General features: G+C 43.0%; 2 protein-coding genes across 7 annotated transcripts in view; one reads left to right on the top strand and one right to left on the bottom strand.

Annotated features, from left to right (window-relative positions):
• Positions 1-15,463, bottom strand: part of LOC136831322 (zinc finger-containing ubiquitin peptidase 1-like) — a 308,022-nt gene extending 292,559 nt beyond the window's left edge. For 3 of the 5 annotated variants that reach the window (XR_010850839.1, XM_067091555.1, XM_067091556.1), the window contains exon 1: positions 15,357-15,457. The gene's annotated coding sequence lies outside the window, so the exon portion shown is untranslated. Of the gene's footprint in view, positions 1-15,356 lie in introns of all 5 variants that reach the window. The other 2 variants (XR_010850840.1, XM_067091557.1) reach the window with 1 other exon arrangement.
• Positions 15,464-15,728: 265 nt separating this feature from the next.
• Cdc45 (cell division cycle protein 45) overlaps positions 15,729-16,860 on the top strand; it is a 118,698-nt gene continuing 117,566 nt past the window's right edge. Inside the window, exon 1 of one of the 2 annotated variants that reach the window (XM_067091552.1) lies at positions 15,729-15,996. In XM_067091552.1, the coding sequence (XP_066947653.1) occupies positions 15,946-15,996 (51 nt within the window). In that variant the 5' untranslated portion in view covers positions 15,729-15,945. The remainder of the gene's footprint in view (positions 15,997-16,860) is intronic. The other variant, XM_067091554.1, reaches the window with a different exon arrangement.

Raw genomic sequence — 16,860 nt, 5'->3', positions numbered from 1 at the left:
CTGAATAACAAAAATTCATGAAAACCTTTAATCAATAACACAAAGGATAAGGAAAATCAATAATTATCAAAAAGCTCACCACACCAAATTCTAAATATCAACTGGAGAGAGAGAGAGAGAGAGAGAGAGAGAGAGAGAGAGAGAGAGAGAGAGAGAGAGAGAGAGAGAGAGAGAGAGAGAGAGAGAGAGCACTACCTTTTTTCATTAACATGAAAACCTACTGTCACACATGCCAAAGGCTGATCTATTAGGTCATTCAATTAGTGAGGTAATATACAGTAAACAAAAAACAACCAACCACAAGTGCACTAAAATTTCTTACTACCAAAAAAAAGTAAAGGGGAAAATAAGCTTACGTGATGATAAATAGCTCAATGAAAAGTAATAAACACAAAATAAAAACCTACAGAAAATTATGAGAAAGACTTTCAAACAAACGTATCACAGTCACAGTGGATTTCATGAGTGACATAACCATGTTATTCTGTCATAAAACATCAGAGTGCTGCAGACTAATGGTAATCAATACTACCAATTCACTTCCATAGTCCCTTATGTTGCTGAGGCCATGAACCTCCCTTACCTGTTGTGCATAGTGATAGCATGTAATGGAGCACCAGAATTATACTCTATTATATGAATGCTATCATACCTGCACTGTATTATTTGTAAGGAATACAGTAATAATAAATACAGTAGTAATAGAGTACTGTACTGCTTTTTCTCATTCAGTAAAATAATGATAAGAATGTGATATGAGAACTAGAACAATGAACCCATTTTATTCTGCATACAGCACTACCTAAGGAACAAGAAAGATACAGTATATATAATAGCACAAAGTGCTGTTCTTGAAAGCAATAAGTACTTTTCTTCATTCTGCATGTTCATATTCTTCACAATACCAAGACTAGTCATTATGTACATAACATTAAATATGGACATGCTGAACAACTGTGCAAGCCTTAAATATGTAGCCCACCAGAACATAAATTGGTAATGCAAGCAATAAATTCCATAAGTGATGTGAAAACAATCACATACAGTTTTTCTTTTACAGCAGCACATTTCCTTCTTCTTCAAGCATAATGATTCTCAACATTCTTTCACATGTTACTGTAGCCTAATACTTTATTTCCATTCTCACCATGACATAGCATCATTAAAGAATTTTGTTACACAATCTTTACAAGGATAAGAAAAACTTGAACATTTTATCACTTAATACAGTACTTGTTCCTGTCATACATAGCAAGTTTCTCATTGCATGTCCTGGGGTCATTTACCCTGCAATTATTTTTTATGGTCCTTCAATCGTTAGTACAGTACTGCATACTGGGAAGTACTTTAACACATTCCTGACCAATCTTTATTCAGTCAGCTTTGACTTTTTTAATAATTTCATTCTGGTTCTATCCATTTTTTAGAAACAACTTTGAAAACATTTTATAGACATCTCTCTCAAGATTAGGAACAGTTCCCTACCTATGATAACTTCAAGTGGGTTAAATTAAACACCTGTCATTACAAGTGGAGAATTTTACCTACATACATTACCTTACTTTATTGCAGTAAACTACTGCCTTCATTTACTCTTGAACAATTATGGCATGGTGAGAGTGGGAGGCCCTAGGATAATGAGTTCAGGATTCAAAGTGTAATCCGTCACTTAGAAAAATTTAAATGAGGTCTTCCAAATATCTGGGTAAAATGAATATTGATTTTATAAAATGTTAAAACTTTTTACAGTTTTCTTTTAAGAACCCATAATCTACCACTGCTACCAAAAGCATGAGGAAAACCAAGAAGCTTGGATTGTCCTCGGGTAATGTTTGAACACTGCCTACTTAAGAATCAGTTGTTTTGATCATTCTTCCATTCATTTTCTTAGGGTTAAACCTATAGCATTTCCTCTTTATCCACTGGCCCCTTCTTGCACTGTGTTTAAAAGGAATGTTTATTCACGAAAGCTTCCCTGCTCATGCTTTTTCTCTAAAGAGAAAAATAGTTACTTAATCAGTAATCCAAACATAGAGTGAAAATAACATTTTTATGATAAAATAGAGTTTTATATATACTTATCAGGTAATTACGTTGCTACTAGTTTCACCTGCTTGGCAGCTAAAATTTTGAAATTTGCAGGTCACGCTATTTTGTTTGGCTAGGTGACTAACCCCGCCCACTTTCAGGGTAAGAGAGAAATTAGCTAAAGGATTCAATTTGTTTATGCCATAATGTTCATGTGAGGGGAGCATGGAAGGCTCCAATCATGTAATTACTTTGTAAGTACAGGCACAGTACATAATATACAAAAATAAAACAAATGTCACCTAATACCATAAAAGATTAAAAACCACTGCCCAGTAAAGAAGGACTGGAGGGCACTCTGGTACACAGTACCCCCAGGCTCCCTTAAAAACTCAACAACCTTAATTCAAGGCGAAGAAAGGAAGGAAGGAATGCTTCCTATGCTTCTTCCCCCAACACCACACCAGCCACTGAAAGCGGACCCACTGTACTGCAATTATCGTAAACTGTTTCAATTTCCTTCAAATAATGTGATGCAAACACCAACTTGCATTTCCAAAAAGTTGCTTGCAGTACAGAGGAGAGAGGCAAATTACAGTTGAACGCCAAAGAAGTGGCTGCAGCTCTAATTTCATGAGCCTTCACTTTACACAAGGGAAAAGCCTCATTGTCAATCGAAGAATGGGCTTCCAAGATGAGGTCTCTAAGGAAGAATGCCAGGGCATTCTTCGAAAGTGGCCAAGAAGGATTCTTCACTGAACACCATAATGCGTTCAAAGGACCACGAATCTTCTCTGTTCTGTGAAGATAAAACCTTAGAGCTCTCACAGGACACAATACTCTCTCTCCCTCATTTGCACCTACAATTTTGGACAAACTTTTAATTAAAAAGGAACGAGGCCAAGGCTTGAAACTGGACTCGTTTTTGGCTAAAACTCCCAAAGAGAAAGAACAGATAGCATTCCCTTGGGAGAAGCCTACCCTTCTGTCTATTGCACGGACCTCACTGATTTGTCTGGTGGTCGCTAAAGCAACTAGAAAAAGGGTCTTCCTAGTTAACTCAGAGAAACTGAATGCATAGGCTCAAATCGGGGCCCAGACAACCACTTAAGAACTATGTCTAGGTTTCTGGCACTACTGCTACCTCCTGTCTCGTGGTGTCAAACGATCTAATAAGATCCAATAAATCCTGATTAGAGGAAAGATCCACTCCCCTATGTCTGACGACAGCGCTTAACATGGCCCTATAACCCTTGATCATCGAAGAGGACAGGTTTCCTTAGATATAGCAGAAAGTCTGCTATTTCAGCTATAGATGTCTGAGAAGATGACACTCTGTACCTTCTGCACCAGTCTCTAAAAATTGTCCACTTAGCCTGATATACTCTGTCAGAGGACTGCTGCCTGCATTTGGCAATAGCTTGCGAAGCCACTCTTGAAAACCCCTTCTTTCTAAGAAGTTTCCTGATAGGAAGTTTCCTGTCGGGGCCAGATTAGACAACCCCTAAGTGGGTTATTTTAGAAGATGAGGTTTTTGAGGTAGCAGTCTCAAGAAGTCTGCCAGGAGGTCGAGAAGGTCTGGGAACCATTCCTTTGTTGGCCAAAAAGAAGCAACTAGAATCATTGACAGACTTTCATGAGTTTGCAACTTGTTGATCACCTGCTTTATCATACTGACAGGGGGGAAGGCATAAAGGTGATTGTTCGACAAGTCCTGAAGCATGGCATCGGTTACCCATGCTAAAGGATCCAGGAATGGCGAGCAATACAGGCAGAGACGATGGTTCCTGGAAGTCATGAACAGGTCTATGAATGGAATCCCACACAATTTCCATAGATCTGAGCAAACCTGAGGGTCCAGAGTACCCTCCATGGGTAACACTTGTTACTGGCGGTTTAATCCGTCAACCAGAACGTTGAGCTTCCCTTGAACGAAGCGCTTAAGAAGCTTGACCTGAAATTGTTCTGCCCAAAGCAGAAGATCCCTCGCTGTCTCATAAAGGGAGTGTGTGCTCCCCCTTGGGTTTGGATGTATGACAGGGTAGTCGGTACTGTCGGAGTGCACTGTCACCATCTTGTTGCACACTTCCTCCTTGAAAAATTGCAACCCCAGATGAACTGCCTTCAGTTCTTTGACATTTATATGCCAATTTCTTTGTTTTGGGGACCAGGTCCCTGAAACTTCCTTGTTCCCCAACAAAGTCCTCCAACATAGGTTCGATGCATCTGAGAAAAAGTCTAGGTTGGGGTTCAATGGAAGGAGGGATTTCCCTTTCGACAACCTTTCTTCTAAGCTCCACCAAAGCAGGTCTTCTTTTATCTCAGGGGTCACCTGGAACACAACTGTGTCTGGGTATTTCCTCCTGTTCCAGCTAATTCTTAAAAAATACTGAAGCGGTATCATATGAAGCCTGCCCAGAAGAACAAACTGTCCTATGGAAGCTCGTCCATTCGTTGGCGGACCATTGATCCAGAAGCAGAAATCTGCTCACTGTCTTCAAGCACAACTCTGTTCTTTTCGGGGAGGGAGAGACCCGAAAACTCTGAGAGTCTATTATCATCCCTAAATAAAGAATCCAATGCGATGGAATCAACTGAGACTTCTGAAAGCTGATCATCAATCCCTGATCCTGGGCCAGGAGAAGGGTCCTTTGAAGGTCCTCTGGACATTTTTCTCTTGATTGGGCTCGCAAGAGCCAATCGTCCAAATAGAGAGAGATCTTCATTTCCATCAGATGGAGCCACTTCGCTACGGAGCGAGAACTCTGGTAAGCACTTGTGGTGCCATTGATAAACCGAAACATTGAGCGTGGGACTGGAACACTCTGTTCCTGTACATGAACCTCAGAAACTTCCTTGATTCCCGATGTATTGGAATGTGGAAGTATACGTTCTGCATATCTATTGATGTCATCCAATCTTGCTAGCAAATGGATGACATGACGGTTCAATTTGTCTCCATCCTGAACTTTGTCTTTTGTATGAAGACATACAAGGTGCTGACATCCAGGATGGGCCTCCAGCCCCCTGAAGCCTTGGGCACCACAAAAAGACGGTTGTAGAACCCAGGGGAGTTCACATTCTCTACTAATTCTATCGCCCCCTTCTTGAGAAGGTACAACACTTTTTCTGAGAGGGCTGAAGATTTCTTCGAGCCTTCGGAGTAAGCTGTCAAGGTTATTAGAGAGCTGACTAAAGGTGGCTTTTCTTTGAAGGGGATGGTATAACCTTTCCTCAGGACGTTGACAATCCAGGGTTCTGCCCCTCTCGCTCTCCACTTCTCCCAGAAGAGAAGGAGCCTGGCTCCTACAGAAGTTCGGAGGACGAAATTCTCGCTTGCAGGAGACAGAACGGGCTGAGGATTTCTTAATGGCTCTGGAGACGAACCTGCCAGAAGAGTGAGATCTAGAGAAAGATATCTGCCTGCTGCTAGAAAAGGGATGTATCTGCAGAGGGGAAACTGTTCTGGAGGCATGAGCAGGCATCTCTTTAGGCTGTCTAGAGGATTGGGCGAGGTCTTGAATGCTCGTCTGAAGATCTGAAGAAATCTCCAGAACTGTAGCCTGGGGGAACAAGTGGTGACAGTCCAGTGGGAAAAACAGAAGAGCTGACTTCTTTGAGGGAATTACAGGCAGTCCCCGGTTATCGGCAGCCTCAGTTACTGGTGATCCAGTTTTACGGCACTTGTCTAGCGACGACGATAACCAGATTTTCGTCACTGATAACCGGTTATCAGCGCTGATCGCCTCTTATCGGCGGCGCTGATCACCGGTTATCGGCGCTGCTAACCAATTATCGGTGCCGCTAACCGGGGATCAGTGCTATTATCGCCGATTTTCGGTTGTCGTCATGCCGTCGGGAACGGAACCCCGCTGATAACCGGGGACTGCCTGTACTCCCTTGGAGATGTAGGAATGCCACAGTTCTCTCTTTTTAAGGACTCCCATGGTGTAAAGGGAAGCTAACTCCTGGGAACTGTCCCCGATTCCTTTGTCAATGCACAAGTGAATCCCCAGCCAGTTGGAGGCACTATCTTCAGGAATAAAGGGGCAGTCCTTAATTTTAAGGGCTAGAGAGCCCACACCCCAATCAAGAAAACTCAAAACTTCGAATACTTTAAACAAGTTTTTAAGGTGTGCGAGTTCTGACAAACTGAACAATAATCTTTGTTGATGCAAAAGCAGATCTGCGAGAGGAATCGATCAGCCCGGAAAAGTTCCCCTGGGAAGAGGCAGAAACTCCCAGAGAAGTAGCTTCCTCGGTAGCAGAAGAAGAAAACACCAACTTGGGTAGTCTCGAAGAATCGGTAGTCTCTGACTCCATAAGACGAGCAGAAGTGGGCAATGAAGGAGCTGCAGGCAAAAAGAAACTCAGGAAGGTAGCGAGAAGATACCTTAGCAGTGACGCATAAACTGAAGGAAGAGCGTCTTGAACAATAACCTCTTCTTCCTCATCTGAGGATACAGGAGACAAAGCCAAGTCTGTAGCTTGGGAGGTCGATGGAGCCTTTCTAACAGGCTCAAAATACACGATTAACTGCATGAGAACCACCAACAGCAGTTGGAGCCACAGCACTGGCAGCAGAAGCATGACAATTGGAGGAAAGAGGCCACTCGGGTGCCAACGGGTGCTTTGTCCCTGCTGGACATCCAAGAATCACTGAGTGGACGGGCGATGGCGGGGCGCTCCATGACGCTCAAGAGGAGATGGGCGCTCTGACACAGCAGGGCGAAAGGGAGCCAACAAGCATTTAGACGATTTTGGGAGCTTGGACAAAACTGGGCGTTCAGCACTCAAGGGAGCGTCAGACACTGCAGGGTGCTTGGGAGCCATAGGAGTCTCAGGCACATGAGGACGCTCAGAAGATGCTTTAGACGAAGAGTGCTTACAAGAAGCAGGGTGTTTGGAAGCTGCACTCTGACTCTCCACCAAGGGAGGAACAGAAGGAAAATGCTCCGAACTGTCCCAATGACTGCAAGATGGAAGAGGATTGCGTACAGGCGCCTTGAATCTCTTATGAGGCACTGGAGGAGGATGAGATACATCACCAGCATGCCTTTTTAAAGGGCATGATTCGTCCTCAAAACGCCATTGGCCCCTGGGAGAAGAATCATCAGAGCTAGACGAAAGACGATGCACATCCAAGGCTATGCCTTTCAAGTGGCGCTTGGCTGCAACCTGGGACTCAACAACAGGTCCAAGCGAGGGGGCGATTACCTGTGGGCAGACCCCACCAACCTCCCTTAGGCTACCAGTTTAACTCCTCCCAGGTTTAGGGGAGTATGACATTGACCTTTGTCTATGAGAATCGGCAGGACGGCCAGCCACCTCCTCCAGTAACACATCACTAACACAAGGCACTACTGGGTGCTCCGAATCACTCTTATTGTCCACAAGGACCTTAACTGATGAGGCTAACTGAGCAACAGACTCCACAATTAACTTGAACCTTTTATCAATGTTACACTTGAGGCTCACAATGGGGTTGGGTTCGGACACGAGAGAGCCGGGTAAAGGAACAGGTTGCACAGAAGGAGAACTGGGAACAGGATCAACAGAAATTACAGGAAAGTCAATATCGACGTTAACATTATCGTTAACATGATCATTAGGAGATTACTGACTAGCTAAGGACTTACTAATCTGTCTAGTTGTTGCCTTCCTCTTCTTATCTCTAGCTAGTTTATTTAAATGCGATCTCAAAGCCTTCCTTTTCTTATTGTCCCTGTCAATACATTCATCACACCTTAAATCTACTGAACAAACTTGTCCCCTACATTCTGAGCAGATAGAATGAGAATTGTATGATTCCTTAGTCAAACACATATTACAGCCTTTGCTGCAATACCTAAGCTAGTCAAACCTGAGTCTGACATTTTGCAAACAAGTCAACTAAAGTCACAATCGGTCAATAAGATATAAGTCTAATTAACCAAAAAGTCACAATGATGAAAAAACATAGGCTGACTTTATCTAATAATGCCGAAAGGCCATCAAGGCAAGAATACGTCACCAAAACTATGAAAAAGCAGTTGGAAAAGACAAATTCCAAAATCAGAGCTGCCGCTAAAAGCTGGTGCACAGTCATTAGCCAGCAGAGACAAACTGAATCCTTTTGCTAGTTGTTCCTCTCTTACCCTGAAAGTGGGAGGGGTTAGTCACCTAGCCAAACAAAAGAGCATGACCCACAAATTTCAACATTTTAGCTGCCAAGCGAGTGAAACTAGTAGCAATGTAATTACTTGTGATTAAGTGTAAAAACATTTAATCACACTATCCCATGAGATGAACACAAAAATCAATGAGCGTTAAGCAAAAGAGAGAGGCCTCTACAGTACTGTACAAATTATAAGGAATAAATTACTTTGCAAGACTGAGTTAATCTTTTAAAAACGAGCAACAATGTGACTTTGAGTTATTGGAAACATCAAATTTAGGACACATGGCAAGCTGCAGATTCTATAAAGAAACAAACAGAATGGCTCCAGAACTGTTTCTGTAGAATGATATCCTAAAAGGATCAAACTAAAAGATCTGTGCAATTCAAGCAAAAAAGGACATAAATTTGTCAAGCAAGCTTCAAGAGGAAAAAAGAAAGAAAAAATGTTGGTAAAATAAAATCAATCACAAAAATGAATAAATGAAAGGATGACACAGGAGTATGATGCTGTAATGCTAGTTGGATACACAACATTGCCAGGAAATGATCTCAGCAAAATATGAATGGTGATGTTCCAGGATATGAGTAACTAACACAAACTCAATAGTCAGACTCTACTGACAATAATGAGAGACTTAAGAAGTGAACTTTGCATTGCTTGCAAAGTTAGTTATTACAAACAAATTGCAATATATTGCAAATTTTCATTCGTGTTCGGTATCACCGGTCCAATAAATTCTCCTGTTCCTAAAGACCCAAAGTCCATTTTCCTTGTATCAATCACCTTCCTAAAGGAAGGTTAGAGCAAAACATATATAAACTGAAAAGAAATAAGATACACCCACAAGTTAGATTGAAGAAAGACTCTCCTAGGTGCATCACCCTATTTTACAGGGTTTGGACAACACATCTGATCTACTGAACAGGTGCTTTAACTGGAGAGAACCTCTTCTAAAACATCAATCACACAGGAACGAATGGGGATACCCAGACATAGGCCTAGCTGTTCCGCAAGAAAAGCATCTCTCTCACACCAGCTCCCTTCAGTCTGAAACTGAAGGGAGCTGATGACCTGCTGATAACTCTGAATTTGCAGCTGGCAAAGAAGAGTAGGCTACAAAGAAAACTCTCTCAGCACCCCAGTCAAGAGAGTCTGGACATCTGATTACCCCTCAACTTCATGCCAATGAGGAGCAACCAGGAACATCCTGAGACCCGTATTGATGAATCAGGCTGAATGGCAAGAAAGTATCAACACCCAAATTGTCCCAGGGGTGTCAAAATGAGCCTGCCATCACTGCCCAGGGATCAGGAAAGGAACACAGAACACCAGAGGCTTCCTGTTCAGCCTGGTGAAAAACAGGCCAAACATAGAGAGAATCCAAAAACTCGAACAGCCTCTCCACTACTTGAGGATGCGAGGACCACTTTATCCCTACAACCTGACCCAGTTGACAGAGCTGGTCTGCCAGAACATTACACCTGCCCAGAATGCATCTGGCTAACCAATGATGGCATGAACAGCCCACTTGTGCATCTGTTATGGCAACTTGAAAAGTGGGAGAGACTGCCCCTCCTTGTTTGTGCACAACAGCCGAGTAGTTGCTCATGAGCACTATCAAGTGACCTACCAACTGTTCCTAGAATGTTTATAGGGCTAACAACACTGCCTGCATTTCCAAAACACTGACATGGAGATGAGGTGTGTCCTGCCCCCATAAACCTGAAATGAATGAACCCTTCACAATTGTGCCCAATTTTCCTTCAATGCAGCTTTGAACAAGTGTATTTTAGGAGGAACTCTTGCTGAGAGGTTCCTGTTGTTCTGCCATCACACTAAATCCTCTCTGATCTCTTGACTCAAGGGTCCTAGTTGAGAGAGCAGGTTGCTTGGAGCTGACCAGTGCTGCTTCTTCAAAGACAACAGGTCGCCAAGGAAAACCTACCAAAGCCAAGCTGGTTGTTGTTGCCAGGACTGGAACAGCTCTAATGCCTCCCTGAGCTTGCTCACCTAAGGCTCTGCCAAAGACTTGCTTCTGACAAGTCTAAGAGCATGCCCAGGTACTTTGTCTTCTGCTTGGGCATGAGATACAATTTCTCCCAATTTACCATGATCCCAACTACTGTAGGTGGCAAAATTTGAGTAAGTTGTCTTTGTCCTGGAGCAAATGTGTTTCACAAGATGTCAAGGATAACCATTCATCCACATAATCCTACAAATGGGCCCAAGCTGAAATCAAGGTAAAATCCCAAGTGAACAAATGGGGCCAACCAAAGTCCAAAGCAGAGAGCTTCAGACAGAGAAACAGTTCAGTTTCAGTCAAAGTGGAGGTACTTCCAAGGGCTCTGGTGGACTTATACTTAGGGGTATGCATCCTTCAGATAAATCAAAAGCATGAAGTCATCTCTGTTGGAACCTACCCCAGGCTGAGCTATCTCCTTAGTGGAAGTGAGTCTGCAACACAAACTCATTCAACAGTGAGAGGTCAATGATTGGTATCCAGTCCCGTCACCTTCTCCACTATGGGGAGGTGACTAAACCCTGGAGAATGGCCTTCTCAACTTCTATAATACTTCTCTCCATCACTGCCTCCAATCCACTTACAAGGTTAGAAATTCTGGAGAACCTGGAGGGCAAAATGGAACAGTATCAGAGTCTGAGTGAAAAGACGGCATTAGTCCTTGAAGGGAACACTGTGCCTGTCCCAGAGGATTGAACTACCCAGGACTCTATCCCATGTCTCTGCCACATTGCCCAAAGGCTAGGCAGGAATTGTTGTACCCCTGGCAGCAGAGGAGATGGGATTGCCACCCCTTCCTTGGTGTAACTGGGGAAGAAGGGTGAAAGGGCTGGGAAGGGTCCCCTTCTTTCTAAGAGGAAGAAGACTGGGCTACTGGCCTGGGTTTAGGGGCAGTAAGCTTCTTTCAAATCCCAGCGCCTGATGGTTTAGCCACCCCTGAAGGTCTGGCTAACAGTGTCTTTGTCCCCACTGAATGTTTGATAGATATCACATGGTGGATACAAGGGTACTGAGACAATAGCCTTCTTTTCCTCACTGCCATCTCCACATCACTCTAAAGAAAGTCATAGACACTGCCATCTCCACATCACTCTAAAGAAAGGACTGTTCCAAAGTATGAAATTACCCTCTTGGAAAACTTTGCTAAAGTAGAAGATGAAACCATGGCCATCCTTCTCAGAACTAAGTTACTCCAAAGGTTGGTGCTCTAGTGCAAAAGGAAAGCCAGGGCCTTCCGTCACAATAACAGTAACCCCTGGAACTTTGTCCTCTCATCCTGAGATAAGACACCTGTCACAACAAAGTCTGCAAACTTGTTCACTCACAGGTTGAGCCACAAGGCCACCTGGAGGGAAGCCATGGCAATGGACTATGTGGTGCCAGACTCGGTGACAGAGGAAGTATCTCTCTGTAGTGGAATCTTTCAGGGGAGGTCATCGTGAGTCCACAGACTGACAAGACCAACACTAGTGGAGCAGGTTCTAAGTGAGTGGTGGTTCACTTAGCCCAAGATTCCATATGTCAGCTGGGACCATGGCAACCTGACTGACAGACTCACCTCAGGGACACACCCAAGGGTTAGCTTGGTCGATGAGACCAGGTGTGGAGCTGTGGAAGCCTCCCGAAGATTATTTCGTTCATGAATGAGCATGATAATCTCTCATAAATGTTACTCTAGCCCAACTTCCTGAGCGTTCTGGAGGAAAGTGGCTATCTGGAAACATCAGATTCTCAAAGACATGAACTGGAATCCCTACCTCAACAGAGGAAGATGCGCCTTACTGCTCCTTTGCCTGTTCCTGGGATTATGTGGTTTGGTTGGTAGTATGCATACCTGGGGAAACACATTTTCTGCATGATCCACCCTCTAAACAGTGTTCAGACTCAGGATTAACCAACCTATATGGTTCGCTGTATTCAGTAGCAGCCAAGCTAATAGAGGGAATAGCAGAGTGGGAAGTGCATTGCCTTGCATGCTGACCTCTTGTGTTTAAGGAGAACCCCAAGCATAGGCAGTAGAAGGACCTTGTGTGAACCTCTTGAGGATGAGTCCTGAAAGGGGATCTATCATGAACAAACCCATATCCAGCATGTGCATGATCGAGGGATCTTGCATGCACTGAGTGAAATGGCAGTGCTGGCTCAGCCAGGTGTACCTCCATAGAAATACAGAGAGAAGAGTCCATACAGACATGGTCCAGAGTGACTCCATACCTGCAAATACATGATCTGGAGACCAGGCACACGTAGAGTTAGCTGGGTATGCTGAATTGACTACAGGTGTTTACAAAGATATATGAGCTGAAAAGTCAGGAGCAGTCCTCATCTCCAAATGGGAATGGATGGGGTATGAAGAACTCTCAATGGAGCCTACGCCGACCCTGAAAGAAAGTAGACAATTCACCAATAGGTGACCATGAGCTCCAGTCACCCAGAGACTAGGAAGAGTGCTCATTTGACCTCTTACAGGAGGCCTTCTTAGACTTTCCCTTCTTTCTCCTGCAATGGGAGGGAGGATTCAAGGATAAGGAAGAGGAGGAATATGAGCTTGACAAGGCAAGGTGGAGGAAGAGGAGGATGAGGAAGAGCACTGAGAATGGTTCGTCCCTTTCATGCCTTGAATCTCACTCATGTCCAATGCTGGGTGGCAGGTCAAGGTTGGTACAGTTGTTGCTGTAGCTGTAGCAGAAGCAGGAGGGTCTCCTACAGGAAGAATAGCCACTACAGTATAGGAGGACCCCCCTTCCTTGGCGGACACTGAAGCAGCAGCAGCAGGAACAGCAAAAGGAGAATCTTCCTCCTGCAAAACTAGGTGGTAAAAAAATGTGGCAAAAGATAGGCTACCCAAGATATTAGCAGTAGCCCAGATCTTCCACAGACACTCCACTCCACAGATGGCATGCAACCTGGAACGTCAGATTTGTTGGTAGGTGTGGAAGGCCAAAGATATCGTCAAGTCAGTATCTGAATCATCCCTTGGGGAGAATGAGTGGTAGGATCCCTTTTTCCTAGGAGTGCAGCCTTCAGACCAAGATGGGGTAGTACCGGCAGGAGGAAGTGTGACAGGAACAGTAGGGGCTGAGAGGAAGGAACTTGCAGGGTTCTGCAATATCAACAGGGGGAGTGTTCCCTTCCAATACACTGGCAAATACTTCTTATCCTTCCCTCTCTTCCTACTGAATTTCTCCCATTGCAGAGAGGACCAATAAATGCACTCCTTGCAAGGGAAAATAAGGGTGTACAATTTCCTCCTGCAGATGAGACAGTAATTGTGAAAATCAATGTTTATGGGAGACATGAAGCACCAAAAAGGCTGCCCGTGTTCCTTGCAGTGTCACTTCTTTCTTCTCCATAAGTAAAGAAAAAACAAGCCATGCATACAAACAGCCAAAATCTCAAAGAAAATTCCAGATATTTCCAACTTGAGAGAGAGAGAGAGAGAGAGAGAGAGAGAGAGAGAGAGAGAGAGAGAGAGAGAGAGAGAGAGAGAGAGAGAGATCCACTTCTCAAGGCAACTGGAGAAAAAGTGGTTGGTGACAGTAGGTAAGTGAGGGTGTATTCCCCCACTTTCCTGCCATAACTGCCAGTAAATGACCTTGTTACCAAGTTCAACAACTGTCTCCCAGCTTTAGTTGAAGGATACTACTGAAAAAATGCAATGTTTGTACAGTATTTCTGTAGCAAAACAACAAACAATGAATGGCAAGACCACAGTGTGCAAAAGTTGTGTACTCAACCATATTAAACATAAGGCTTGCATATACTGTAAATGTCGACACCAGTACCCCATCAAAAGTTTATACAAAATGCTCATGCTGAAGGCGCATTCGAGTCGTTTCGGCCGTAAGTCATTTAGGCCGTAAGCACATTTACGTACAAAATGGGCGCCGTGTTTAGTACCAGCCCCTTGGGGATGTACGTAAAACATGAAATAATAATGGTAAATTCCATAAACATAACGGTAAATACCAGAAACATAACGTCTTACATTGTTTTGGATGTTACGGCCTAAGTGACTTACGGCCGAAACGACCAGGACCACTGAAGGCTAGGTCCCAATGGCCATGTGATATTTTGGGTTATTGCATCCAAATGGCTCTGTGACAGCTTAGGCCATGGTATGGTACTTCTGTGAGAGCTTAGGCTATGATATAGTGCTTCTGTGACAGCTTAGAATATGGTAAGCTACTTCTATGACAGCAGTCAGATTCATATTTACTATGTGTTAATTTAGAATTTTTCTCTTTCCTGGCTACATTAATCCTTATTCCCCGTTGTTATACAAAACTTTGCATATACTTTATCATGTTAAAGATTGTGTAAGAAATGTAAGCCCAAGTAAGGTTAGTTTAGCTCTGGTTAACCAATAAGTTTTAAATCAATATACCCTGAAATTGAAGACCTTTCACATTTCAAAAATGAAAAATATTACTAGCCTAGGTATACCTACTTGCAGATCTGAAGTTACTTGTTAAGTGAAAGGTAACTTTTAATAGGCTATGTTACCATTTCTTTATATTTCTATGAAGGCAGCAATTGACAGAATTCACAGAAGTACTTAATATTCACTAATAAACTAACTATGCAGTGGAGTTAATGATCGAAAAAATGCTTTACAGCTCTCTCAATGGGCTACTACTGGAAAACCCCAACCCAAGAAAACCAAACTATTCTTTCACCCTAATGATGATCATGTTTTAATGAATACAAAGCTAATCTCTGACAAGAATAAAATAAAGCGGTAGCCTAGACATTATATTTGGTCATGTTAGTTATTCTAGTTATATAAATACAGGAATAACACACATCAAATGAAACTCACTGCACATTATAAAAATTTTGATAGGGACCGTACCCCGTTCCATGGGTGCAAAATTCTACCTTGATTACAACTACCATAACATACCTACTAAAAGCAGGAAACGATACGATTATAATACTGTTGATATATGATGAGCTATTAATTTAAAATCATAAATATTATGTAGGTCAAGTATTCGCATGACATTGCAACTCCAGCGAGGAGACTGCAGAACTCAAGAACGTCCCCTGTCACCAACCACTTCATCCCAATTTTACCGAGATGACAGGGATTACTTCGCTTTTTACGTCGCTATAGTCACTCCACGATTATTGATGATACATACCTACACAAAATGGCACAGTTACAAGACTTGGTAAGTGAGATATTGGGAAAATATCTGTGGAATCACCGGTGATCACTTGCACATTGATTTTTGAGCTGCTATCAGCTGTTTTGACATTTGCGTTTTCTATGAATAGAAGAGTGATTCTATTTCCGTTTTCTATGATAAATGAAGACAGGACACATTTCATTATCTTTATTTGCTGATTTTTTTGCTTATCTCGCTTTCATTTGCTCATCAGAATTATTAATTAATATACAAAATGGCAGATCGCCGCAATATCAGTCATTTTAAACTGACGAAACCTTCCATACTTACCAATTCCAGAAAAAACTACAGTTAAACGTCACAAAAACTATCATATGCATACTCACTTGTGATTGGTTGCAAGTGGATCCTAATCCAATCACAAATAGTCAGAACTCTTTCATGACGTAATAGATATTTGAAGTTGTGATTCGTACATCACAGACCGCCAACCAATCAGAATAAAGTTTAAATTCCCATTCTGGCATTCCCGTTGGCGCCAAAAAGCAGCGGCAACTTGTAAACAACGGGAACGTAGTGGCTGAATGAATGGACCCTTAAAATGTTCGTTTCTGACCTTCGTAAGGAATTTTACGACGTTATTAAAGGAAAAGTAAGTGAAACAGAGCTTCCGTTTAGTGGGTTGAGAGGTTCGTAACGGTAAATGCGCAAGTAGCCTTCAAAAGATGTGTAGGACTCGCCACTTATCCAAAGGTCCGGATTTGGTCTGCAATATTGGCCTAGGACATCCGTAGTTACCTTGCCCGAAAAGGTGAACCATTTCATTCTAATATGATATTCATGTGAAACCAAAAGGTAGGAACGATACAATCAACTGATCATTATGAAAAATATTCACTGTGCCGCAACCACTCCTAGACTAAAGTTCCTTGTTTAATGCCATTCCCATGAGAATGGATAGGCTGTGAAAACAAACATCTCTGTAGCGTAAGATTTTCGTAATGAGCACCATAAGGAGACTTGAGAGCACAGTATGAAGTCTGTCGAGTTGTGGTAGGCCGTTAAATCAAAGCAGTTAGCCCGCCTGGGCGGCCTGCATTTCCAAGGTAGCCTGTGTGGCCCAGTAAGCCTAACAGTCAAGGTCTGCCACACGTTGTGAAGGTTGCTTACCTTACAGGCTAGACTAATCTTAGTAATCGTACAGTTTAGGGGTCAAAGGGTAATTCTGTATATTAGCTCTGCGGCTGTTTTTACCTTGGAAACTGGTTTTTTCTACACTTAGGAGTTCTGATACTGGCGGTGCATCTGTTTGTTGTCGGCCAAATGGAATGTCCCTTCGCCGTGTTTAGTACTGGCCTGGGGGGACAGTTGGGTACCCATTCGTTAACAAGTTTTTACACTTTCTGGACAGGATATGAACCGTTCGAAACAGATGTACCTGTGCTCTGCCTTGTTGGGTGGACTTCAGGGGTTAATTACAGGTTAATTACATTCGACCCCCCAAAAATAACATTAA

Source organism: Macrobrachium rosenbergii, chromosome 48, assembly GCF_040412425.1.
Source record: "Macrobrachium rosenbergii isolate ZJJX-2024 chromosome 48, ASM4041242v1, whole genome shotgun sequence".
NCBI classification, from domain to species: Eukaryota; Metazoa; Arthropoda; class Malacostraca; order Decapoda; family Palaemonidae; genus Macrobrachium; species Macrobrachium rosenbergii.
This window is presented reverse-complemented; position numbering and strand designations above follow the sequence as displayed.